General features: G+C 48.8%; 2 protein-coding genes across 7 annotated transcripts in view; one reads left to right on the forward strand and one right to left on the reverse strand.

The window, feature by feature from the left end:
* The window catches only part of Txnrd2 (thioredoxin reductase 2), an 89,591-nt gene that overhangs the window by 56,465 nt on the left and 6,758 nt on the right, over window positions 1-26,368 (reverse strand). For 2 of the 6 annotated variants that reach the window (XM_036195430.1, XM_036195428.1), the window contains exon 1: window positions 737-951. The exons of the other annotated variants lie outside the window; for them this stretch is intronic. In XM_036195430.1, coding sequence (XP_036051323.1) covers window positions 737-839 — 103 coding nt within the window. In that variant the 5' untranslated portion in view covers window positions 840-951. Of the gene's footprint in view, window positions 1-736; window positions 952-26,368 lie in introns of those variants that run through there. 6 annotated transcript variants of the gene reach the window in all.
* On the forward strand, window positions 673-21,272 carry LOC118588841 (catechol O-methyltransferase-like). Its single transcript, XM_036195431.1, has 5 exons — window positions 673-929; window positions 16,639-16,906; window positions 17,502-17,695; window positions 17,948-18,079; window positions 20,495-21,272. Exons 2-5 carry the CDS (start codon window positions 16,639-16,641, stop codon window positions 20,684-20,686), a joined length of 786 nt encoding a protein of 261 aa, XP_036051324.1. The 5' UTR covers window positions 673-929; the 3' UTR covers window positions 20,687-21,272.

Genomic DNA, 26,368 nt, shown 5'->3' on the forward strand with positions numbered 1-26,368 from the left:
CCTGGTGCAAAGCAAACAAGTTGTGTCTTCTCCTCTCCAAGGATATTCACAGACCCTGACAATCACTAGGGCTTGGTCCCATGGCTCTCTAGCATCTTCTCATGTATTCCCTGTATGTACACGTAAAACGTCCTTGCTAGGTGGGACATGAGGGTGTGGACTTGTGATCCCGACATTTGGAAGCTGAGGCGTGAAGAGCAGTTCAAGGCCAGCGTGGGCTGCATGACCATGACTCGAAACCCCAAAACCAACAAAACAGAAAAACAACAAATCAATGGCTGAAACTTGGGAGGAAACCAGAAGGCCAAAGAGTCAGTGGCAACTAACTAGGCGGTCTGAGGCCAGCTTGGGCTTCATGCGGGTGGGTGTAGGGGCAAAACTAAAATATCACAACAACAACAACAACAACAACAACAAACAGGACCAGCAACTAGGGAGTGGCGGGCCAGTGGGGTGCCACGTGACCCCAGAGCCCTTGACATCCCCACAGGGCCACAACTAATCCTGGGGACAGGACCTCAGGCCAGGCAGCTCAGCATTGGAGTCATCTGAGAAGGGAGCAACCGGCTAAAAGCAGGTCCCCTCCTGCCCAGGACAGCGGTCCTCGGATACCCGGTCCTGCGTGGCGTGCCCACGCGGACACACCCCAGCTCAGCCCCGCCACCGCGACCCCACGTGGACACACGCACAGGCACCCTCTTCCTCTCCCCGTGCACCGCCCACGACCCCACCCTACCTCCCGCTGCGTCCGCCGCGCACCGGGTCCCGCGTGTCCAGGCCCGTGTCCGCGACCGGAAGTGGGCGACCGGCCGGCGCAGCGCCGCCACCATCGCCGCCATGGTCCGGGGACCTCAGGCGGCCGGGGCTGCCCTTCGCGCTGCCTGAGCCCTTCGCGCCTCCCGGGCAGACCTGTGCGCGGCCTGGGCGAGGTGAGTGCTGCGGCCAGAGCGCCTGCCCCGCGCTCAGCTCAGACCCGGGGATCGCGTTCTGCACCCGGGGACCGGACTGGGCTGAAGGGCGCTGATCTCAGGCGCGGGTTCTCCAGGCCTGGGTACTGGGTCTCACCTAGGGGAACGTGGACACTGGGAAGGGGTCTGATCCCGGCTGGGGGGCGCTGAAGTGAGGCAGGTCTCTTGTCGGTGCTGGGGTGGGAGGTAAGCCCGGTGGGACTGTCCCTGGAGTAGGGCTCAACCTGGACAGGATGTGGCACATCCAGGCCCTGGCCCATCGTGAGAGGGTCTCACTTAGCTCTGGGATGCAGATCAGAGGGTCAGAGGTACCAGGCCCATGGGTGGTCAGTGGAGTTGGAAGCTGTTAAGCAATCTCAACAGGTATTCTCCAAGAGGATCTCTCTTTGCAAGAGAATGGGCAGCCCATTGAAGCTGAGGAGCACTGGGGCAGGCTTTGGAACAATGTGAGAGAAAGAGGAAGTCTTCCAGCCTGGCACTTTGGTGACCTTGTTGGCCCTCCAAGCCTTAGGAGTACAGAGGGAGCTGTCACGGGTAATTGTCGCCTCTTTTAGGAGCTTGTGGTGGGGTAGGGCCCCAAAGGACAGCTTGTCATAGAGACACAGCACTACTCTAATTAATGGAGGGGCGGATCCCCCATTGGGGCAGAGGTGGCACCAAGTGGATGTGGTTCCGAAGGGGAACAGAGAGTGCAGAAGTCAGTGAGGAGCAATTACACGAATTAGGGAAGAGGAGGGAAGGGCTGTGGATGCAAAGCCTCATGGTTTTGCTGCTGGCTGGGGCCTATGGAGTTAATTCCCATTCTCCCACAGACACTGAGGCTAGGGGGACTTAGGTCAACCATCTTGAATTTTCTCAAGCAGACACTTTGGGGTCTAAAGTCCTCTAGGGATGCAGCCTTGGGCTCTCAGATGGTTCACGTTTAAGTCTTTAAAAGGAGTTTAGCCAAACGTGCCTCAGACTTCTTGATCAAGGAGAGGACACTTTTCCAGGAGGAGAGAAATCCTACTAAACAGAAGTCCATTTTCGGTTCCATGACCTTTCCTCTCACAAGAACTAAGTGTACTAGGACAAAGATACTCCCTAGCTGGAAGGAGCAGACGTTTCATGAGGGCGGTTCTTCAGAAAACCAATAAAGGTTAATGTTTGCTTCAAATTGCCTTTTGAGTCCAGTGGACATGTGTTGAACATGATTCTAGATGCCAGTGGCCAGGTGTCTCTGACCGGGGGTGGTTGGGGTGGGAGGGTGTTGAAGGGATTCCAGATATCCTGTGAGTGTATGAAGTGTATTGACCACAAGGTTTCAGGCATGATCATTTCCCAGGACAGTGTATGGACACAGTAGAGGACTTCTTCCCACATGGCCCATGGAACTGTGGCTCCAGGCAGAAGTTTGTTCACAGAGTATTTGGTGTTTTAAAGTGTCTAAAGTTTCCATCAGGGTAGCTGCATCAAGCTTGTGTCCCAACAAGGACCCACACTGTTGGGCTTTTGTTCCAAGTGATGAGAAATTAGGAAGGAGAAAAGCTGAGAACAGAGTTGTAGGCAGACATTGAAGCCAGATGTCACATGTGGATGTATTTGCTCCCAGCCAGAAAGAGTAAGAGAGTGTGGTGGCACACACCTGGGATCCCAGCACTCAGGAGGGCCATCATGAATTTGATGCCTGACTGTGCTGCACAGTGATTTCTAGGCCAGCTTGGGTTACAGAATGGGACCCTGTCTTTGAAACAAGAAGGCACAGTTTCCTTTTCGCAGATGAAGCTGCGAGATGGTCTTGTGAGGGACGTTTTAATTGGGGATGACAGGGTACTGACCCAGTGAAGCTCCAAGGGGCAAACACTCTGGCTCTAAGAAAGCACAGTTTGCTCCTGTTGCTGGTTCCTGTTTTCTAAGCTGGCCTAAAACTTGCACCAGGACTCCTGCATCGGCGGCTCCTGTGTTGGACAACATTTGGGAGCCACCATGCCTGGCTCTGTGTGTGTATGTGTGTTTGTGTTGGGGAGAATGGGCAAGTACATGCCATGATGAACATGTGGAAGTCAGGACAACCGTGGCTCTTTTCCCGACTTCCTCTTTGGTCGAGGCGGTGTCTTTTCTCTTGTGTACCATTACCTATGCTATATTAGCTGGCCCAAAGCTGAGGTGCCATTTCCCTCTCTCTCTCATCTCACAGCACTGGGGTTATAGGCATGTATTGACTTGAAGTGGTTTTGGGGATCGGAACTGATTGGTCTTCCTGTCCTGGTTGTTTTAACATCATTTGCAATGCCTTTAGGGAAACATTATTATTTCTGTAGGAAGTTTTGTCTTGGTATCATTTTTTGTTTGTTTGTTTGTTTTTGAGACAGGGTTTCTCTGTGTAGTTTTGCACCTTTCCTGGAACTCACTTTGTAGACCAGGCTGGCCTCGAACTCAGAGAGGCAGGCCGCCTGGCTCTGCCTCCCGAGTGCTGGGATTAAAGGTGTTCGCCACCACGGCCCGGCTTATCAGTTGTAATGAAGATTCTTGAACCTGAGACAGCAGGAAAACATAAACTAGATCCTGGGATAAGGGGCTTCTTTTCCTTTTTCCCTTAGTTTCCCTGACTTGAGAAGGGTGAAGAATGTAGTTCAGACAGTTGAGTGCTTCCCTGACATGCATATGAGACTCTGGGTTCTCTCTAACACTTAATATAACTAGGCATGATGGGATATGTTTCTATTTCCAGCACCCAAAGAGTAAAGCAGGAGGATCAGAAATTTGATGTCATCCTCATCTGCATAGCAAGTTTGAGGCTACTCTGGGCTACATGACACCCCCCACCCCCCCCCCCCACCCCCACCCCCCGCCGCCACCTCCCACAAAATGTAATCAATACTGCATTTAAGAAAAGGTACGAGGTTTGGGATTTAGCTCAGCGATAGAGCATTTGCCTAGCGAGGGCAAGGCCCTGGGTTCAGTCCTCAGCTCTGGAAAAAGGAAGGAAAAAAAAAAAACCAAAACAATAACAACAAAAAACGAGATGAAGCCCGATGCATAGGTACGTCCTAAATCCTCAGAATCTGAATCCCGGCATGAGGGTGTAGAGCAGTCATGTTTCAGTTACAGCATTTGGGAGGTAGAGGCAGGAGGCTCAGGAACTCAAGGCCAGTCCTGGCTATGGAGCAAGTTCAAGCCACAGGAGAAGATAGAAGAAGAAAGGGAACTAAGACTGAGAAGCTGCACAAATCACCTCCCTTTTGATCAAAGGCAAAACAACATTTTGACTTTTTCACAGTACTGGGATTGCACCCAGGGCTTTGGTGTATGCTAACTCTCTGTACCACTGAGCTACACCACAGCCCAAGATTATTGTTTAAAAAAGAATTCTAAGCCTGTGCTGGTGGTGCACACGTTTAATCTCAGCACTCAGGAGGCAGAGACTGGCAGAGCTCTGAGTTTGAGGTCAGCCTGATCCACAGAGGAAGTTCTAGGACAGTCAGGGTTACACAGAGAAACTGTCTCAAGAGCCAAAACAAAAACTCTGGGTTCTGAGGGATGGATCGGGATTAAGACCAAATGCTTCTCTTCTAGAGGACCTGAGTTTGTTTTCCATCACCCACATCAGGTGACTCATGACTACCTGTAACTCCAGCTCCAGGAGATCCAAGCCCTCTTCTCTGTGGGCACACATACAGACACATAAATAAAAATAAAAAAGACTTGTAGCTGAGCATACTTTTAATTCCAGCACTAAGGAAGCAGAGGCTATCAAATATTTGTGAATTTATGGCAGGCCCAGCAACCTCAGGATACTTTGACCTCAATAAGAACAAGGTACACCCAAATTTATGGATACTGCATTGAGGTCTGATGGTAGAGATTCTGGGACACTTCTGAGCCTTCAGAGTCTTTTGAAAAGTTTAAAATTCTTTGTAGACCTCTGAGACCAACTACTATTCTTACTACACTGGTATGAATAAGCAGGCCAATTCTAATAAAATCAGAAAGTTTCTCTTTTTTATATATTTACTTGCTTGTTACTTTGGTTTTCAAGACAGAGTTTCTCTGTGTAGCCCTGGCTGTCCTGGAACTCACTCTGTAGACCAAGCTAGCCTTGAACTCAGAGATTTACCTGTCTCCAGGGAGCTGGGATCAAAGCTGTGCACCACCATATCCCATGGTTTGGTGCATATTTGTTTGTTTTAAAGTACAACATGGAGTTGTTTTGTTTTGAGACAGTCTCCTCATGCACCTTGCTAACTTGGAGCTTGCTATGTTGTGAACTCTCAACCAGGGAGGTTTTTCAAGAGGGCTTTGTAAACATTGGCTCAAGAAATTAAGACTTGCTACAGAGTTCCAGGACAGGCTCCAAAGCTACAAAGAGAAACCCTGTCTCCAAAAACAAAAACAAAAAAAAAAAAAACAAAAAAACAAAAAAAAGGAAGAAAGAAAGAAACTTAGTTCCTTAAAGCCCTCTGGTACTCCCTGCTTCTGGGTAATCATCCCAGTGGGACACTCCTGTCAACAAGCACCAGCTGAAGTTTGTACTTGTATCCTCCTGTAGGAGAACATAGATCCTACTGCAGCTAAAAAGGAGCTTTTACCATGAAAGGAAGTACTTGTTAAGTTTTGATGTTTGGAGGGATCAGACAGTGAGGAATAGACAAATGTTTCAATTTAGTTTAACAAAGTATAATTTTCTGAATAGTTAGGAGTCATGGATAGCTCAAGAGAAACCAGCTCCTTTTTATTTTTATTTATTTGTTTATTTATTTTGTTTTTTGAGACAGGGTTTCTCTGTGTAGCTTTGAAGCCTTTCCTGTTACTCACTCTGTAGACCAGGCCCAGCCGGAACTAACAGAGATCTGGCTGCCTCTGCATCCCCAGTGCTGGGATTTAAAGGTGTGTACCACCATCACCTCTTACTTTATTTTTACCCAGTCCCATGTCCTTAATTCTCTATTCATTTTTAATTTTTTATTTTTGAAGGGTTTTGGTCACTATGAAGATCAGACTGGCCTTGAACACACGAAGATCAGTGTGGCGATACTTTATTTGTGCTGAAATGTGGTGATATTTTATTTGCATGTTAATAAATAAAGCTTGCCTAGATATCAGGGGGAAAAGGCCAGCCATTTTAAGTAAAAAGAAGTCAGGGATTGGGGATTTAGCTCAGTGGTAGAGCGCTTGCCTAGCAAGTACAAGGCCCTGGGTTCGATTCTCAGCTGAAAAAAAAGAAAGAAAGAAAAAGAAGTCAGGTAGCATATGCCCTTAATCCCATCCCTTAGCAGGCAGGGTCTCCTGTGTTCAAGGCCACAATGGGGAACAGAGCCAAGTGCAGTGACATGCCTTTAATCCCATTAACAACCTTAGAGATCTGGAGGTCTGTACAGACAGACAGAAAGTGATAGAACTGTGGAGGAAGAGGAAGTGAGGTAGCTGGGCTAAGAGCCAATGAGAGGGCAGAAGAGCAAGGCAATAAAGTGTGGGTAGGCAGGAAGGAACTCTTATTTAGAAGCTGCAGAGTTGGTGAGGTAAGGTATGCTGATTTCTTTCTCTATTCCCCTGATCTAAGGCTTTCACCCCTATACTTGGCTCCTTTCTTTTTTTATTTAATAAGACCATTTAGAAATGTGTCTACATAGCCGGGTGGTGGTGCTGCACACCTTGAATCCCAGCACTCGGGAGACAGAGTCAGGTGTATCTCTGGGATTCGTGGCCAGCCTGGGCTACAGAGTGAGTTAGTTCCAGGATGGCCAGTGCTACTCAGAGAAACCCTGTCTCAAAAAAACAAAACAAACAAACAAACAAAAACAACAACAACAACGGAAAACCTAAAAAAAAGAAAGAAAGAAAGAAAGGCATTGATGTACCCCCACCCCCACCCCCACCCCCATGACGGAACTAAAGGCGATACCACCAACTGCTCTCCAGACCTTGTTCATATTGGTTCTATTGTCAGACACTGATGTTTGACCCAGACCAGCAAATTCTTCTGTGACAGGGCCCTGAGGAAGAAGGACCAGGGAATCAGAGGTAAGCAGATAGGACAGGTGGCCTCAGGAGGTTTGCATAAGCTATGTCCTAAACTAAGGAATTTTTTTAAATAAGTACAATATCTATTTTTTATTTTTATTTTTTTCCGGAGCTAAGGACCAAACCCAGGGCCTTGCGCTTGCTAGGCAAGCGCTCTACCACTGACTAAATCCCCAACCCTGTATCTATTGTATACTATTTGCAGGGGAGAATGGGGCAGAGTCGGTAGGAAGCTACCATACTCCAGGACAAAGCCAGCAGGACCTAATCAAAGAATGTTGCACAAGGAGAACACAGGCTATCTCAGCCCCAACTTGGTTCCTTCTGTCCTTTCATCAGGGCGTCTAAGAAAGCCTTGGCTCAGCCTGGCTCTCAGCAGATTACATATGATGTATAGATTATGTATGAATTTCCTGTGTGTGTGTGTGTGTGTTTTGGTGGGGATAGGACCCAGTACATTGTGTACACATACTACACATGCGCTATACTAGACTGTCATCAACTCATTATTTAGACATTTTAAACATGGATCTTAGAAACAAACCATGAAGTAAAATTACTAGTTTATCTCACAGCAGGCTCGGTAGCAGATTAGTGCTGTACACAAATTCATCATCTCATAATCTCTGGGAATGGTGATCTGCATGTGACCTGTGGCAGAAGACAGCCTTGGGAACTGTTGTTCCTCAGGAACCATCTTTCTAGATGATTGAGACAGGGTCTCCCACTGTACTAGAGCTCTCCAGACAGGCTGGGCTGACTGCCTAGTGAGTCAAAAGGTTCTGCTCTGTCTTCCTCCCGAGACTGGACTGCAAGCATACTCCAACATGCCTGGCTTTCATAAGGGTTTTGGGGATTAACTCAGCTCCTCAAGCTAGCACAGCAAGCGTTTTACTGACTGAGCTATCTCCCCAGCTCCTGGTAATTTTGTTTTAGGCAGGATCTTTTTCTATAGCCTTAGCTGTCCTGGAACTTGCTATGGAGATCAGGATGACCTTGATCTGTCTGCCTCTGCCTCCCAAGTGCTGGAATTAAATGTGTGCACCACTATACCCAGCCTTGGTACAATTTTTTAATGTGGATAGAATATGTATATTAACTTACTAACTAGACACATACTTTTTTAAAAAAGTTTTGCCAAAATCTATTTACTGGTTGAGATAACACTTCTTGGAAGACACGTGAACCCCCTTGCTTGCTTCTTGAGGGTCTTTAAATGAAATGCAAGGAGTTACATAGGATAAATTTAGATGTTCTTGCTATTTTTTGGCCCAAACATGATTTAAAATTTCCATATGTAAGATATAAACCCAGTGTTGGGCTGGTAAGGTGGCTCAGTGGTTACAATGCTTGCTTTCAAGCATGATGAGTTGGATTTGAACCGACTCCCAAAAGTCATCCTAGAGGACATGAGCCATACACACACATTTAAAAAAGAAAGGCAGGGTTGGGGATTTAGCTCAGTGGTAGAGCGCTTGCCTAGCAAGTCCAAGGCCCTGGGTTCAGTCCTCAGTTCCAGAAAAAAAAAAAAAGAAAGAAAGAAAGAGGCATAAACCCAGTCAGACACAAACTTTTTTAAATTGTTCTGTACATCTAAAAATGTCTAGTTCAAAGGTAGAGCGTTTGCTGTGCCTGGCAGACAGAGCTGCGGATTTGAACCCAGCATGGAGAGAGAAAGGGGAGGGGATGTGTCCCACATCTGTAACTCCAGCACTCAAGAGGTAGAGACAGGAAGACATAAAGTCATCATCAGCCACTAGAAGTTCAAGAACAGCCTAGGGTGCAGGAGACCCTGTCTCAAAAAGGGAAGAAAGCTGAGGAGGATGGCCTGGTGGGTATTGTGCTTGTCACACAATGTGAGGGCCTGAGTGCAGAACCCGACCCTGTAAACATGGCCAAAATGACAGGACATGGTGGCACATGCCATTAATCACAGCACTCAGGATGCAGGGGCAGGTGGATCTCTGTGAGTTTGAGGCCAGCCTGGTCTACATAGAGAAATCCAGAACAACCAGGACTATATAAAGAGAGCCTGTCTTAAATAAAAAACAAAACAAAAAAATCACAACAAAAATGGGCAAGATGGTCACCTGCGTCTCCAGGGATAGGACTGAGGATAGGCTGATGTCCAGAGCTCACTGGCCAGCTGGTCCAGCTACCTGCAAGCTCCACATTCAGCAAGAGACTCTGCTTACAAAAAAAAAAAAAAAAAAAAAAAAAAAAAAAAGGTAGAGAGAGCAATATAGGAATCCCAATGTCAATGTCTGGCTTGCACAGAGTACACACCCCGGGTATACAGGTATACATGGAACATGGTATACTTGTTTGTTTTGGTGCTGGGGCAGAGTCTAGGGGTCTCAAATAGGCTATGTTACTTGTGAGCTGCATCTCAGCCCTCAAATTTGTTTTTTCTTCTTATTCAACTTCAGGAGGTTGCTTTGGTGGAACCCGGAGTCCTTAGAACCCCTGCTAGGGTAAGGGGTCAAATTTTAGAGACCACCCAGAGCTGAGCAGCTGAGTAGTGGGGCCCTGTCTGGTGGGGAAGGACGGAAGCTGTGGGTCATGGCTCAGTATCCAGTGTCTGTGCCTGTAACTGTGTGGAAGCCTCCAGGCTCCATCCTAGTCTCCTCCCCACAAACGAAGGAACTTGGAGTGGGAGTAATGGCAGGGGAGGCGTCCTAGAGAAGACAGCTGTGGGAAAAGCATGAGGTCTTAACTTTCCCCAGACCACTGGTGCTTCAGGTGATCCTTGACAGCCACACCAATGGAAAAGGGGGGGCTGGGTGTTGGTTGCATAGTGGTGTTTTTGTGCGTTGACACAGTGGTGATGTCCTAGCCTCTGAGAAGCACCCATGGGGAACTTAGGAGCAAAGAGTGACAGCAGAAAGGACTTACAAGGAGGCAGGAAGACAAGCTTCCAACCTCAAAACCAAAGCTTAAGTAGTCACTTGGAACCATGAGCCAGAAGCCTTCAGCCTGAGAGGAAGGCAGGCCAGGAGCCACCTGGCTTCCAGTGAGTGGGAGAAGAAAAACAGTCTGTCCTCATCTTGGCAGTGGGTGTTTGTCTGAAGCCTTGGACCCAGGGATGTCTCAGCTATCAGCAGGACAACCGGAAGTGGGATGCAGCTCTCTCAGATGGCGAGACTGGCCAGTCTGAGCCCTGGCCACACTGAAGCAGCACAGCCTACTCAGAGCATGGTGGCTCACACCTGTAATCCCAGACCTTGAGCAGAGGCAAAAGGATGAGTGCCAGGTAGCTTGTTGGAGGCCAGTCTGTTCTACATGAAACCTGCATGGAGGAAGAAATAGGAAGGAGGAACTGTGACTTGAACGTAGTTGGGAAATGGGAATTTGCTGAAAGCAGGAAGAATCGGTTCATGGGAACTCATCTGGACTTGTCCTTGGTCTTATGAAATTTCTGCTTTGCTCCTAGGTGGGCTGTAGCTCAGTGGTAGAACTTACATAGTATACCACCCCGCACTGTGAAGGGGATCAAAGGATGGAAAGTCCAGCCAGGCCCCTCACAGGTTAGTTACCCAGTCAGGGAGACCAAAGTCCTACCTGCTGGTGTTGGCTGTGGCACCCAGAGTGTTTGTTTGGAAACTTGGGGTTTTCTCCGTCAGGCACCTATGGAGCTAAGGTCATCCTTAGCTTGAGCCACCTAGGAACTAAGTTAAGGTTACTTTCCAGTCCATTCATTCAAGGTGAAGGTCTGGGTCAGAAAAAACACAAAGGACCTGGCTAGAGTCGATGTAGGGAGAAAATCTTTGTTAAGATGCTGGTGTGAGGGCTGGAGAGATGGATCAGAGGTTAAGAGTTCAGTTCCCAGCAACTACATTGTAGCTCACAACCATCTGTAATGAGATCTGGTGCCTTCTTTTGACCTGTAGTCATATATGCTGTATACAAAATAAATAAATAAATCTTTTAGCCAGGCGGTGGTGGCTCATGCCTTTAATCCCAGCGCTCCTGAGGCAGAGCTAGGGGGATCTCTGTGAGTTCAAGGCCAGCCTGGTCTACAAAGTAAGTTCCAAGAAATTGCAAAATTACACAGAGAAACCCTGTCTTGAAAAACAAACAAACAAACAAACATAAGACTCTGGTGTGATGGGGCCCAGGGACTTTGATATGAGGGTGTATGTGGCAATACACTCTGTAGTGAGTGGGGTGAAAAGGTCAGTGTCAGGTCACAGGCAGTGGACTGGGTGATGGGGAACCAGGCCTGGCCACAAAGACAGCTGCTGGGGTCCTCCTTGGTCTCCAGCCCATGAGCCTGAAATTGCAGCTTCCCAGATAGAGAACACCACACTGGCAGTCCTGTTAAACCCCTTGCTCTTACCATGCTCTCTGGAGGCCTGCTTCCTGCTGAGAGAGAAAAGCAGGCCTGCCCTACACTGGGTCTCCAGAATCCTGTGGTTGGCAGGATTAGCTGCACTATGAAAATGCCTGTGCAGAGCAGAGGCCTTAGGTCACATGAGCGGTGCCTTTGAGAAGAAAGCAGAGGAGGCTTTGAGACAGGTTCTCATGGAGCCCAGCAGAACTGGAATGTGCTACATTGCTGAGGATGACCTTTGGCTTCTCTTGCCTTTACCCTCGAGTGCTGGAACTGGGTATATGTGCCCTTGTACCCAGTTTGATGGCACACTAAAGATCCAATCCAGAGCTTTAAACATGTTAGACATGAGCTACATCTCAGCCTTATTCACTTGAAGGTTGTTTGTGTGTGTGTGTGTATGGTATATGCATGAGTTGCTGTGGGTGTGGGTATATATGCACATGCATGTCAGGGTCAGAGGTCAACATCACGGGTCTTCCTCACTCTCCACCCTATTTTTTTATTATTTAATGTGTATGAGTGTGTTTGCACGCCTGCATGTCCATGTACCATGTTTGTAGGTAGGTATAGTATTCAGAGGCTTGAAGAAGACATTGGGTCCCCTGGATTTCTAATTATAGTTGTCAGCCACCATGTGGGTTGGGTGCTGAGAACCCTGGTCCTCTAGAAGAGCAGCCAGTGCTCTTAAGTGCCGAGTCATCCCTCCAGACCCCACTTTATTTTTTGAGACAGGTTCTCTTACTTATCTGGGGCTCATTGATTCAGTAGGCTGGTATAACTCCTGGGATGCACCTATAGGAGCTCACTCCATAGCCACAGCTGGCTTGGGGCTCACTGTATAAGCTCATTAGCTTTAAACTGGGAAACTTCCTGCCTTGGTCTCCTAACTGTTGGGTTGCTGACATGAGACACATGACTGGCTTTCTCTTTAAATGATGGGGATGCGGGTCCTGACTGGTAGGATGCCTGTGTGCATGCTCTTGAGGGTCCATCTGCAGCGCTGGAAGGGAGGAGTTGCCATCTGAGGTATGCAAGGCCCTTGTCTGTTCAGTTCTGGAGGCATCTAAGCTGGGCTTATTACTGTCCCAGGGGCTGGCTCATTAGACCAGACTACCCTCGTCTTGGATGGGTGCTCTGTGCTTCCTGGGCATGTCTATGCCTACAGGCACCAGGCGTTATGTAACCTGTCCTGCAATGACTTCAGTCCTGCAGGATCTGGGGAACTCACACCCCAGTTTACAGAGCAGAGAACTGCTCAGCAGTGAGAATGGCCAGGCCCCAAGGACCTGTCCTGAGACTGGGCTTGGGGTTCCTGCCTCCATGATTACGGGTACAAGATCCCTCCTGGCCCCCCTGCTGCTCAGTCACAAGAGCATCTTGATCTTGGAGGACACAGATCTGATCTGAGACCAGAGTGCAGCCTGTGGAATGCAGGGGACCCTTCAGAATGCCTGTGTCCGGATGCAGAGGGATGCAGCAGCAGTCTGGCTAGAGGCTTCTACTCAGAGAAGGCTCAGGTGGTATTTGCAGACTTAAGTGTCCCAGCTCCATTACTGCTGTTACTTCTCTCTCTCTCTCTTTTTTTTTTTTAAATTTTGTTGCTTTTGCTTTGTTTAAGTTATTTAATTTTTTTATGTGCATTGGTGTGAGGGTGTCAGATATCCTAGAACTGGAGTTATAGACAGCTGTGAGCTGCCATGTGAGTTCTGGAAATTGAATTCGGGTCCTCTGGAAGAACAGCCAGTGCTCTTTTTTAAGATGACAGCTGGAGGCACCCAGATGCAGTAGGGATGGCACTGGTGCCTGGAGGCTGTCATGGACTTAAGTGGCCTCCACAGAATCTCATGTGGCCCTGGGGCTTTTGAGACAGGTGTCACTGTGCAGCACTGGATGGCCTGGAATGCATGATGTAGACCAGGCCTGGAACTCAGTCCTGACCCTCCTCTCAACCTCCTGTGTGTTGGAAGTACAGATGCGCACCACCAAGCTCAGTCTTCCCCGACTCCCCCTCTTCCTTTCCTCTTCTTTTCTCTCCCTCCAGACCTTCTCCCTCTCAGCCAGAGTAGTTCAGAAGCCCTGCTGGGGCCTTGCAGGACTTCCCCTCACAGGTATAAGGGAAGTTTATGATTCAGTTCAGTACCTGGTTCACATCCCAGGCTGTACATCATGCCTTCCTCTCTTCCACTTAATGCTGTCGCTCCCAATGTTGTCATAATGCTCCCGTTTTACCCACGGCCCCATCTCCAGGCTCCCTCTGTGTAGCCCTGGCTGTCCTGGAACTCACTCTGTAGCCCAGGCTGGCCTCACACTCACAGAGATCCACCTCTGCCTCTGCCTCCTGAGTGCTAGGATTAAAGGCTTGCACCACAACCGCCCTGCTTGAGGCACTGTCTTAATAAAGCTCATTCTGAAGAGTAACTGGCTCAGCTTCCTTCTCCTTGTACTAACACAAAGTCAATAGTTGATAACAGTGAAGAATCGAACCCAGACCCTAATGTGTGCATGTGTACCCCGGGTTTTAGCAAGCATCCAGCTCAATCTTCTCACATCCGGGAACTTGAGTGTATCAGACAAGATGGAGAAGCATGCTAATCACACAGTGTGAATGAGCTGTACCCAGCTCAGGGTTCAGCAGAAACAGCCTTTAAGCAGATGATTAACATCCCTTTCCAGTCCCACCTGGCGATTTTGTAAATAAGTGTGGGATAAAAACATCAGACTTGGCCATTTGTCTGGCACGAAGGGCATTCACAATACTGCGTAACCTTCACCAGAACTTTCTCATCTTTCTGCACTGTAGCTCTCAATCCATTGAACAACTCCCTCCCCCTCCTCAGCTTCCGTGGCTGATCTGCTTCCAGCCTGGGAGTGGACTCCTGTGGTATTTGCTGTTCTGTGTCTGGATGACTGTGAAGTTCTTCAGCTTGGAGAAGCTTGGGCTTGCAGACACAACCCTGGGGCCCTGCTCTCCGCTCGGGCTACACAGCAATTCACGTGGTGATTCTGGGATGGCCTCTGGAGGAATTGTCAAACTGTTTCCACCAGTTTTCATCTCAGCAGTGTGCAAGGGTTCCAGTTCCAGTTTTTTCATATTTTAACCAACTTTATTATCTTACTTTAAAATAGAAAGAAAAAAAAATCAGGCCTGGTGGTGCAGGCTCCTGCTACTTGGGAGTTTGAGGCAGGAAGATTATAAATTCAAGGCTTGCCTGGGCTACAAAGTAATTTCAAGGTCAGCCCGGGCAATTTAATGACAACTTGTCTCAAGGTAAGTGGCTGTCAGTGTAGCCCAGTAAAGCCTTGTGCAAGATCCCAGGTGTCCCACCCAAGAAAAAAGCCGTTTCAGTGACAGTGAAGTACTCTTTCCAGCGTGGCTTTGATGTGAATCTCCTCAGTAAACATAACTGATGTTGTTAAGGCACTTCCCTACAAGGTTTTCTGTGTCTTCCTTGTTACCCCACCTCCACCCTTTTGAGACAGGATCGTATGCTTCCGGGCTGTCCTTTAACTCACATGGATGATCTTGAACTTCTGGCCTCTATCTTCACCTCCTGCATGTTGTGCCACCATGCTAAACTGGTGTGGTACTGGAACCCAGGGCTTTATGAATGCCAGGCAAGCACTCCGCCAGCTGATCTACATCCTAGCCTCTCCCTGCGCCCCCAGATTTTAAAACTTTATGGATGTTATATTACATACTCCAGAGCTACACAGACAGACAGAACAAAACAGCTCATTGTCTCATCACTGGAAAGCTACATCTAGTGAAGGTAATGGACAGCATAAACTTTGACACCCAAGCATGTGTTAGGAAAGCTAAGCCATAAGAAAGGAGTGAAAGGAAGCCAGTGTCATGTATGATGGATCAGTGCCCACAATCCCTCAGCTTTCAGTCACTTCTGCTCTCAATGAGAATGTCCTGAAGCAGCCATCACACCTAGGGCTTGGGCCTGCCTCCTCTTCAGACTTCCACAAGCCTTTCCAGCTGAGGGCAGTGCCCACTCCAGAAGGAACGGTAAATGGCCACAGAGTGTTTGGTGGAAGTGTCTCTGGGTCCTTCCTTGTGTCTTTCTGTTCAGTCTGTGGTATAAATCATGAGCTTGTGCTGTGAATAGTGAACTCTGCTCAGTGTCAGCATGGGAATCTGTCGAGCTTTGTCAATTAGATCCTGGGCTCCTCTCCCCAGCTCTTGATTGCTAAAAGGTGAGTGTGTGTGATTGTATTCACTCAGACTCACCTTGTACTGGGGACAGACTTGAGGCCATTCGTGTGCTACATAAGCACTGTACCATTGAGCTCACCAGCCCTTTTACATAGGCTTAGAGGATCTGGAATCTGGAGGTGTTCTTTACTCAATCGATCCCAGTATCTTCCTTTAATCCCTTGTGGGTCTTCAGCCAAGTGAATCAGTCATAAAAGGCTGAACAGCAGGAGGAGAACACATGTATTGTATTAATGTTGCACAGCCCTGGAGATTTCCACAAGGAGATGTGGACCAGAGAAATGACCAAAACATTGGACATGGTGCCACATTCCTGTAATCCCAGCCCTCAAGAGGATTATGAGTTCAAGACCAGCCTGGGCTATATAGCCTGGCTCAAGAAATCAGGCTGATAATGCAGTTTAGTAGTTGAGTGCCTGCCTCGAGCACACAAGGTTCCATCCACAACCCAAAGGAAAATAAAGAACAAGGGCCACAGCTTACCTGATTTCTGAGGCAAAGTGATAATTCTGTAGTGAGAAACAGCACACACATGTCTGGAGTAGGCTGTGAATTCTAGGGATGTCACTTGGTAATCTAAGGGGCTGTGAATCCAGCTGGAAAATGAGCATCTCCATACTCCAGTGAGGTCATTTACTTGGGTCCCCAGCTCCATGAACAGTTTCTGCTGATGAAGGCTATCGTTCTGTCTTGGTAACCGAGGACCCTCTTCCAAGAAATCTTCACATTCTGCTGCATGTAGGAACACAGGTCATGTGGCCCATCATGCACCCACAGTTCCTCTCTCAGCTTGAAGCAGTCAGAATGCCAGTTCAGTGTGAGATGAAACCTCCTTCACTGAGAAAGCACCAGGGTTGGGGTCCATGCCTCACTGGCCTCCACACGTGGCTCCAGGAAGCCTCATTTGTCGGCTCTGGCCAGCAGCTGGCTGTGGTGAGCAGGGTGCCAGTCTCCCCTGGCTCTGACCCAGTGAGTCATGTGGGCATATGCTCTGGACTTCAGCCCCTCCTTTAGCACAAGGTACCAATAGGTGCACTAAGCTGAGCACGTGGTGGGTGAGGCAGGAAGGGCACACAGCACATAAACCTGTCTGCCTTGCTCTGGTCCCACAGATGATACTCGCTGTCATCTCATTGGGTGTCCTGTTGTTGGCCCTCCTCCTGTTCCTGCAACGCGTGGAAAGGGGCTTGGTAGCTATCTTCTGGTTTGAATTCGTGCAGCAGCCAGTCCAGAACCTGCTCATGGGTAACACAAAGGAGCAGCGCATCCTTCGCCATGTGCAGCAGCATGCCAAGCCTGGAGACCCCCAGAGCGTCCTGGAGGCCATTGACACCTACTGTTCAGAGAAGGAGTGGGCCATGAATGTTGGTGCCAGGAAAGGTATGTGGCCTGGCCTGCAGTCAGGGACCTAGAAATGGAAACCCAGAACTGGGCGTGGTGGTCCTGCCTGAGAGAGGAGCCTCTTAAGGGGAGAGGGGATCATGGGTCATGCTCCTGCTTGACCCCCACTTAGAGACCATAACATTTACACATGAAGGCAACAGGTAGGTGGGCGGGGCAGTGGGATTTAGGGGCATGTGTGTGTGTGTGTGTGTGTGTGTGTATGTGTGCGCGCTCACCTGAGCAAAAGCCAAAGGACTCCCAGGTCCGAGATGGCGCACTTGGGAGGCAGAGGCAGAGGGATCTCTCTGAGTTAGAGGCCAGCCTGGTCTACAGAGTGAGATCCAGGAAAGGCACAAAGCTACACAGGGAAATGCTGTCTCGAGAAAACCAAAAAAAAACCCAAAGCCAGAGTACTCTCCAAGGGTATGTACAGTGAGGTCCTCTGGGCTATCAGGAGCCAAGGACCTTTCTCAACGGCGGTCAGGAACATGAGACAAGTGGGAATGTCACTGGTCTAGAGAGGGGCGAGACCCAGACCTGGGGGTGGGGTTCCCCTCCTGCTTGTGTTCACGTCTTCCTCACCACCCTCTAGGCCAGATATTGGATGCAGTGATTCAGGAGTACAACCCCCTGCTGGTGCTGGAGCTAGGAGCTTACTGTGGCTACTCAGCCACGCGGATAGCCCGCCTGCTGCCGCCTGGAGCCAGGCTTCTCACCATGGAGATGAACCCTGACTATGCTGCCATCACCCGGCAAATGCTGAACTTGGCAGGCCTGCAGGACAAAGTAGGACCCTGTAACCAGTGTGGCTGGGAGGGCTGAGCAGGCAGAGGGGAGGGTGAGGTGCATGGTTCAATCACTAGGCACCTGCCATGTCAAAGAAAGAAACCCCAGCAGGTTGGGACACAGTCTTGCTGACCTGTCCTACACAGCACAGACTCCTCCAGAGCCCCAAGGAGATTGATGTATATACATGTGGGCTCCAGGCAGGCTCCTGCATATCCCTGCGGGCCCAGCACTGACAGAATACTGTTGCAGGTCACCATCCTCATTGGGGCATCCCAAGACCTCATCCCGCAGCTGAAGACCAAGTGTGATGTGGACACCTTAGACATGGTCTTTCTTGACCACTGGAAAGACCGCTACCTGCCAGACACACATCTCCTGGAGGTGAGCTGAGCTGCCCCTGCTGGCAGGATGGCTTCTGTGCTGTCACTGCTGGGGTAACTGGGCCTCGACCTCTCTGAAGATCCCTACTGAGGGTGGCCCAAGGGCACAGAGAGCCCAGAGACAGGCTGGGAATCTGGTGGACTGCAGAAGCCCTGTGGCAGGTGGAAATGGGAGGGGGTTCTGGGTAGGAGTGCCAGGCCAGGGATCCCCTGCCCTACAAGCAGGGGTCTGAACTGGCCACAGCATGGGTCTGACTGGGGGTCCGCTGGGGCTAGCCACAGGAATGGCAAGCATGTCCTGGATCTTCCTGAAGCTTTGGCTATCCAAGTGCAGTCTCCCTAGTCCCTTCCGGCCCTCAGCACTGCTGCTCAGCCAGCTTCACCTAGCAGAGACCCCCAGTGAAGGTTGGGGAGCCACCCCACTCCCAAGTGACGAGCTTGAGGGGACATTACTTCGTTCTGCTACCAGAAAAGGGACAGGGGGGCTCGTTGGCCTTCACTGGGCTTCCTCACAGTCTTCCATAGCCAGCATGGTGCTGTGCCTTGGTGTGGCCCAGCCACAGTTGTCTCAAGAGTTGTACACCCTGCCATGTCTAGAATGTGAGGGGTCAGCCAAGGAGCCCATGGGCAGGACAGGCCATTGTGGCTTGGGCGTGGTTCAGATAGTTCTGGGGAATGTAAGGGCACAGAGGAAAAGTCAGGCATGAATGAGCTTTGGGCAAGTGATGGGGGAGGGTGAGTCCTGGCATCTAGAAGGATTTTTGCTGACCTTGTGGAGGCATGGATGGTGCACGGGGGGTACTCAGAGCTCCTTCAAACTGTTGTAGAGGTGCTGAGCACTATGGTGGGAGACAGGCATAGAGCAGGGCCAGGAAGTTGTATCAGAGAATGTTTCTAGCAAGAGGGCAGGCAGTCAGGGGATGGAAAGGAGACTAGCAGGGTAGGCCTACCCTGGGACGTTGGCTTGGACAGGCCCATCCCTGGCAGACACTGAACATGAGTACAGACAGCAGAGTGGTCAGGCTCCACTTGACAGGAGAGCCAGGCCACAGTGCAGGGAGTGGGTCTCTGCAGCTTTGTGTGTGTGACAATCGCAGGGGCCCTGGACAATGGTTAGGAGTGCAGCTCTGTTCTGCAAGGACATAGATTCCAGTGCATTAGGATGGTGGGGATTTTTTGTTTGTTTGTTTGTTTGTTTTTGGAGACAGGGTTTCTCTGTGTAGCTTTGTGCCTTTCCTGGAACTTGCTTTGGAGACCAGGCTGGCCTCGAACTCACAAAGATCCGCCTGCCTCTGCCTCCTGAGTGCTGGGATATAAGGTGTGCACCACCAACGCCCGGCTTTTTTTTTTTTTGGGTATTTTTATTTTGTGTGTGTGGTGCTGGGAACACTACCTTAGGCTGCAGTTCCAACTGAGCTACACTTTAGGCCTTGCTATTTACTGGATTTACTTTCCATTTTTGGGTTGCTTTGTGTGTAATGTGTTTGAAGACAAATGTCTTATGTAGCCCAGGCTAGCCTGGAACTTCCAGTCCTCTTGCCTCAGCCTCCTGAATGCTGAGATTACAGATGTGGGCCACATCAGACAAGATTGCTTTAACTTTTGTTTCATGATTATGTTAAAAACAAACGCCTAGGCTTCCTGAGCAACCTTCAAATAAGACATCCAGGTGTCCTGTTTCCTGCTCCCCGCTCCTTGCACTCCCCTACACAAACACACACACACACACACACACACACACACACACACACACACACGGTCCACTTCCTTGTCAGGTACTTTGTTATTTATATGCTGTCATACTGTCAGCAGACATACTTGCTGGAGTGGATAGACAAGTACCCTACAGGGGAGGTTTCTCAAAACCACAGGTTCTAGAGCCATTGCTTTGGGAGCCCAGAAACTGCTCCTTCCTCCTACTCAGAGCCCAGGCACCTAGTGTCTTCCCTGGCCCAGGTAGAAAGTTTAGAACAGATCTTTAAGGTTAGGGTTGTTGGTGAAGACCCCATTTTTTTCTTTTTTCTTTTTTTTTTAGATTTAATTATTTATTATGTATATAGTGTTCTGACTGCATGTGTCCCCCCTGCACGCCAGAAGAGGGCACCAGATCTCATTACAGGTGGTTGCGAGCCACCATGTGGTTGCTGGGAATTGAACTCAGGACCTCTGGAAGAGCAGCCAGTGCTTTTAACCACTGAGCCCAAACCCATATTTTTGGCACAGAGTGTTTGAGAAAAACTGGCCTTCTGGTCCCTCCATCTCTCTTCTCAGTCAACCTACAAACCTGTGTTGCCCACATGCCCCTCTAGGTCTGGGTACGGATACTGCGGAGAAGTGACTCCTTGGGGGAACAGCTGCCCCTAGATTGCAGTGGGTTTGCCAAGCATTCATGACCCTCCCTGTCTGTCCCCTGCAGGAATATGGCCTGTTGCGCAAGGGGACAGTTCTTCTAGCTGACAATGTCATCGTCCCGGGAGCCCCTGACTTCCTGGAATATGTGCGGGGGAGCAACAAGTTCGAGTGCACACACTACAGCTCATACCTGGAGTACAGGGAAACGGTAGACGGCCTGGAGAAGGCACTCTACAAGGGTCCAAGCAGCCCATGACGTCTGGACCATCAGCCTACCCTGAGATGCCCTTCCCGCTTCCTTCTGCAAGATGACACACACTCACACTGACCCCGCTATGCTTCTGGAGCCTGTCCTCAAGGGCTATGGCTCCATATTGTCAGCACTGGCACACTGAAGGTAGTGAGCTCACCATCCATAACCACTGCAATAGACCTGGAAAGCACCTGTGATAAAAGGCTGCATTGAGCTGGAGGTGCAATGGTCCCAGTGCCTGCCCCTCATGCAAGAGGCCTTGAGTTTAATCCTAAACGCCAGAAAACAAAAGGGATTAAAAAATAAATAAAAGTCAAAGCAGGTGTCATCCTGCTGGTGTCACCAACGGTGTCACCTAAGAGATTCTCACAGGGTCAGTGGCAGATCCCTGGGCACTGCCATCACCAATTAGGCCCAGCAAGAAGTCAGGAAACTGGAAATATCCAGATGCCGTTTGGCTGCTACCAAATGGCAACAGTGCGTGTGACAATTCTGTCACCAGCAACTCACACTTCATCTTAAGAGTGAATCATCAGCTTTCCAGGTGTGGTGGCGCACATCTTTAATGCCAGCACCCAGGACTTAAGGCAGGCAGATCTCCGAGTTCAAGGCCAGCCTGTTCTACACAGTGAGTTCCGGGACAGCCAGGGCTACAGACTCTCGTCTTCCCGAGTTACAACCTGTTTTCTAGTTAATATGTGATTTTTTTTTTTTTTTTTTTGGCCAGAGCTGAGGACTGAACCCAGGGCCTTGAACTTGCTAGGCAAGCACTCTACCACTGAGCTAAATCCCCAACCCCTAATATGTGATCTTTTATCATAAAAGAAATTAAAGATCTAAATATATGGATATAAGAGATCCACTCAATTATTCTTCTCCACTACCTTACTGCTCTCTTACCTGCTGAACAACATGACAGACAGCCTTTGCGGCATCTTTGACTGGGTAGGCTGGGGACAGGTAGCTGTGGGGCCATGCTGTCCCCTGCTGCTCTCCACCCTGTGAGGCACTCAGGAGACAATCTCTGCAGCCCTACTTCCTGACTTACAGAAGAGGAAGTGGGCTCAGCCCACAGGGCATGTCTGCCCAGGCCCCCAGCTGCTGTGGAAGCACCCATCCACTTTGTCCTCCACGCCTCAGAAGGGGCCTGTTTCCAGAATAGAAAAGATCAGCGCCTCCTCAGCTGATCCCGCCTGCACCTACATCAATCAGCCAGTGCACCCTTCCTGGGCTGAGGGTGCCAACAGGAGCCAAGGAGGACAGGAGAGGGCAGGACCTCCAGGCCAGGGGCAGAGCCTCCCAATTCCCGCCCCCCCACCCCACCCTGCGCCAGGGGACTTGAGGAAACTGTCCACCAGGTGGCAGCAGTAGCTTTAACCCTCTGCCTCTGTAGCCAGGCGGGCGGGCTGGAGCTGCTCTGGTGAGCTGACTCACAAGACAGGCAGGAAGTTCCTTTGCTGCTCCTTTAATCTTGAAATTTCCTTACAAAAATGTCAGTGTTTGCTGATACAGTCTTAGTTTGGTTTCATCTTAAGTCACAAACAGCAGGCACTGAAGAGCAGTTCCCCCTGCTGCTGGCAGTCAGGCCCGAGGTTACTTGAGGTTCTAGGCAGATGCAGGGGCCGGGGTGGCCCCAGCACAGGCAGCTCAGGAAGGGTACACTGCAGAGGGAGGGTGTCCCAGGAATCCCATGACGGGGGCTGGGGGAAGCACAGCTTGTCCCCCAAGCCATCTGCCTCCTAGACTTCCCTGCCTGGACTCTCTTAGAGCAGCCCTCACTGTGGTGAGCCTGCATGCGGGGTAGTATTCCAGCCACCCTTGGGAGCCCAGGTTCTTTTCCAGGCCCCCACCTGTCCAGCTCATACTTGCTCCTCTGTGGCACTGCATGGGGACACCCCACCCCTTCTCTCCCACTACACAGCACCTTGTCAGTAAACAGCTAACTCAGGCCTGGAGAGTTAGACCAGGAGAGTGGAGGAGAGGGAGGGTAAGACAGAGGGAGAGCCATAAAGTCAGGCCCTGGCTTGGTACAAGAGGCTTGGCCAACCTGCCACATAAGGGTGGGGCTCCCGGCTCCAGGACTGGGTCTGCTCAGGATGGCCTTCTAGCTATGGCGATGTGATTCCTAAGAACCAACAGCTGGGCCAGGGCCCTGCAAATAAGACAAAGACAGATGCTTTAGCCAGGAACCGGCAGGCAACAGAGCCAGCAAAATGGAGCAGGGTGACCTGGGAGCCTGCACACAGGGCAGCTGACTGCAGAGGCCACACAGAAGCAGTGGCTGTGTATGGAAGGGTGGGCCATGCCAGAGCCTTGACAACAGGGCCAGCCCTGTCTTGCTGGTCCTCACAGGGCCCATGATGGGGGTATTTGAGGAAATAGAGGACCTGTCTCCTCAGGAACCTGATGTAAGGCGGTGGGGAGCTGCAACAGGGCTGTGAGCTCTGGGAGGACCCTCCAGATCAGCATGGGTCTTCCTGGGTCCTACCAGGGGTCACACAGGAGCCCACAGTTGAGAGACTTTAACTTTTTTTTTCTTTTTTTATGGTTTTTCGTATTGGTGAAATTATTAAGGCCACTCCACATAGTTAAAAGGGAGGTTTATTTTGTGGGGTAACTTACAAATGAAGGAATAGGTTGCAGGGTCTGGGAAAGGTATGGCGCAGTCCAGTGCTGTTCTCTGGAGAACTGCGCTCAGTCTACCTCCAGCGTCCAGGGTCCCGCAACCAAGAGATGCCTCTCCTCTCAATCCTGGGTCTTCAGCTTCCTCCCTCAGCCCCACCTTGTGGGCGTGACCATTACCAAAGCCTCAATGGGGGTTGGAACTTCCAGGCCAAGGCTAGGATGGCTACCCACTACATCTCCCCCTTTTGTCTAAATAAGAAGGTTCTAACCTAATACAAGACTATATACAAAGAGATGGTTATCAAATATTGCCCAGGAGTAATGAGGCATAATGTCCTAGATTAAGTTGGAATTACAATAAGTGCAAGCAATATCAAGCAAAAAACACATACTAAAATCCAGGGAAGTCTAGAGCGTGGGTAGGTGGCATGTTACAAAGATCATTCCAAAAGGTGTCCTATCCTAAAGAACCTGAGTCTAATACTTAATATATTCTATCTAAGATATTATATATGTATATATACTAAGTTATAACTGTAACTGCTAGTCTTAAACCTCATCAAAGACCTGAGAAGGAATATAATAATACCTGAGAAATGGGAGAAGGACGCAAGCAACTTTCAGAAGTCTTGCAGGAGTAGACAGAGACAGCTAGCAGCCTGGACAGTCACCTAATGTTTCTCAGCATCATTGGTGCATTCAAATTGGCTATAGGCCTAGAGTATCTCACAGACCATTTTCAGAAGCAGGAATTCTGAAAGACCATCTTACCCTATCTTGGCAAAGTATAGTGGTCTCTTTCCTTGTGTCCCACTTGTCCAGAAGGACAGCATTCGTACTGTCAGCAATTGAGGCAAGGGCAGTTCTTTGCCCAGTAGGCCATTTTGTGCCAAGAAGACAAACTTCCAAATGGAAATGTCTTAGAAGCCCAACATTCTCTCGGGATCAAATTGGTGCTGCCAGGAGCAATTGTGTCTCACGTCAACAGAATTCTAAGTTATTTAAATGCCATATTCTCTAGGTCCATGAAGTGTTTGAAGATTACCTGTCCATCTGACCTATGTATTTATAAATCTGGATAACCTAACTAACATAATTATAGAGATGACAAGCATAGGTGACAATAAATCTATAAGTCTTATCTACCTAAACAACCTAAGTATTAAGGCTTCATATAAATAAGGCAAACAGTCTGTAAGCAAATGTACAGTAAAAGGACAATGACTTTACATTGTGACAATACACAAAATATCTTTTTGTTTTGTTTTATTTTGTTTTTTTGAGACAGGGTTTCTCTGTGTACCTTTGTGCCTTTCCTGGAACTTGCTTTGGGGACCAGGCTGGCCTCAAACTCACAGAGATCTGCCTGCCTCTGCCTCCCCAGTGCTGGGATTAAAGGCATGCGCCACCACCGCCCGGCACACAAAATATCTTTAACAGAAGTAGGAATGTATAGTGCAATATGCAATATGATAATAATCCTAAAATATATATCACTATACAGAATATCTTAAACAGAAGTAGAACATACATATAGTATGACAGATATAAATTTACATTTGTGTCAATATAAAAATGTTTCAAATAATGTGTACATTATAACATAGTTCTGTATTTGTATCAATATACAAATTATCTTAAATAGGAATATAAAAAGTTTATATTTGTATCAACATAAGAATTCATAACACTGAAAACTATCTAAGGCTGCTATTTTACTAAATTTGTTTACTAATGTATATGATAGTCTACCATAATACCTTATATCTATCCATTCCATTTCTTCTTTTCATTTTTTTTTTAAGACATATTTTCTTTCCTTAAGGAGAGTACTGAGTTTCTTCCACTGCCAACCCTAGAACCATTATCTCGCTCTCTAGACCAGGTTGGCCTCGAACTCACAGAGATCTGCCTGCCTCTGCTTCCCCAGTGCTGGGATTAAAGGCGTGCGCCACCACAGCCCAGCGAGACTTTGAGCTTTTAAAGAGATATTGGAATTTTAAGGACACCTTGGATTTTAAAGTATTGACATTTTTAAAGTCTGTGGAGCTTTTTAAATTGTATTAATTTGGGGCTGGATAGATGGATCAGAGGTTAAGAGCACTGGTGTTCTTCCAAAGGTCCTGAGTTCAATTCCCAGCAACCACACGGTGCCTCACAACCACCTATAATGAGATCTGGTGCTCTCTTCTGGCCTGCAAGGACATATGCAGACAGAACACTGTATACATAATAAAGAAATCTTAAATTGTATTAATTTTGTATTGTGATATTAACATGAGCTCTTGGAGATAACAGGAAAGTTTATAGTTTATAGCTGTGTGTCAGACTGACAAGGGGTCAATCATGCTGGTTAGTTTTTGTCAGCTTTGTAGAAGCTAGAGTCATCTGGGAAGAGGAAGTCTCAATTGAGAAAATGCCTCCAGCAGATAGGCAAGCAGTTGGTGTGGAAGGGTCCAGCCCACTCTGGGCAGTACCACTCTTAGCTAGGTGGTCTTGCTTGTATAAGAAGTGTAGCTGAGGGTTGGGGATTTAGCTCAGTGGTAGAGCACTTGCCTAGCGAGTGCAAGGCCCTGGGTTCGATCATCAGCTCAAAAAAAAAAAAAAAAAAAAAAATGTAGCTGAGCAAGCCAGAGGGAGCCAGCCAGTAAGCAGCATTCCTCCATGGCCTCTGCACTAGCACCTGCCTCCAGGTTCCTGCCGAGATCTCCTGCCCTACTTCCCTCAGTGATGGGCTGTGACATGGAAGTACAAGCCAAACAAACCCCTTCCTCCCCAAGCGGCTTTGGTTAGAATGTTCTAATATGGCAATAGGAAACTAACTAAAACTCACACACTAAAAACTGTAACTGAACAAGAAGGTGCTCACCTGTGACCCGAACACTTCAGAGGCATAGGCAGGATTCAGAATCTCAGGCCAGCCTGGGCTACACAATGGGAAATTCTTTTTTTTTTTTTTTTTTTTGGTGCCGGAATGCAAAAGCAAGGTTTAATTCTGACATCCAAAAGCAATACAAGCCTAGGCAGGGACTCCGTCTACTACATCCAACGCAGTGGAGG

Source organism: Onychomys torridus, chromosome 8 (genome assembly GCF_903995425.1).
Source record: "Onychomys torridus chromosome 8, mOncTor1.1, whole genome shotgun sequence".
Classification (NCBI taxonomy): Eukaryota; Metazoa; Chordata; class Mammalia; order Rodentia; family Cricetidae; genus Onychomys; species Onychomys torridus.

Coding starts and splice junctions, on each gene's coding strand:
- LOC118588841 (XM_036195431.1), top strand. CDS start 16,639: ATGATACTCGCTGTCATCTCATTGGGTGTCCTGTTGTTGGCCCTCCTC. Junction 16,907..17,501: donor GAATGTTGGTGCCAGGAAAG/GTATGTGGCCTG, acceptor ACCACCCTCTAG/GCCAGATATTGGATGCAGTG. Junction 18,080..20,494: donor CAGACACACATCTCCTGGAG/GTGAGCTGAGCT, acceptor TGTCCCCTGCAG/GAATATGGCCTGTTGCGCAA.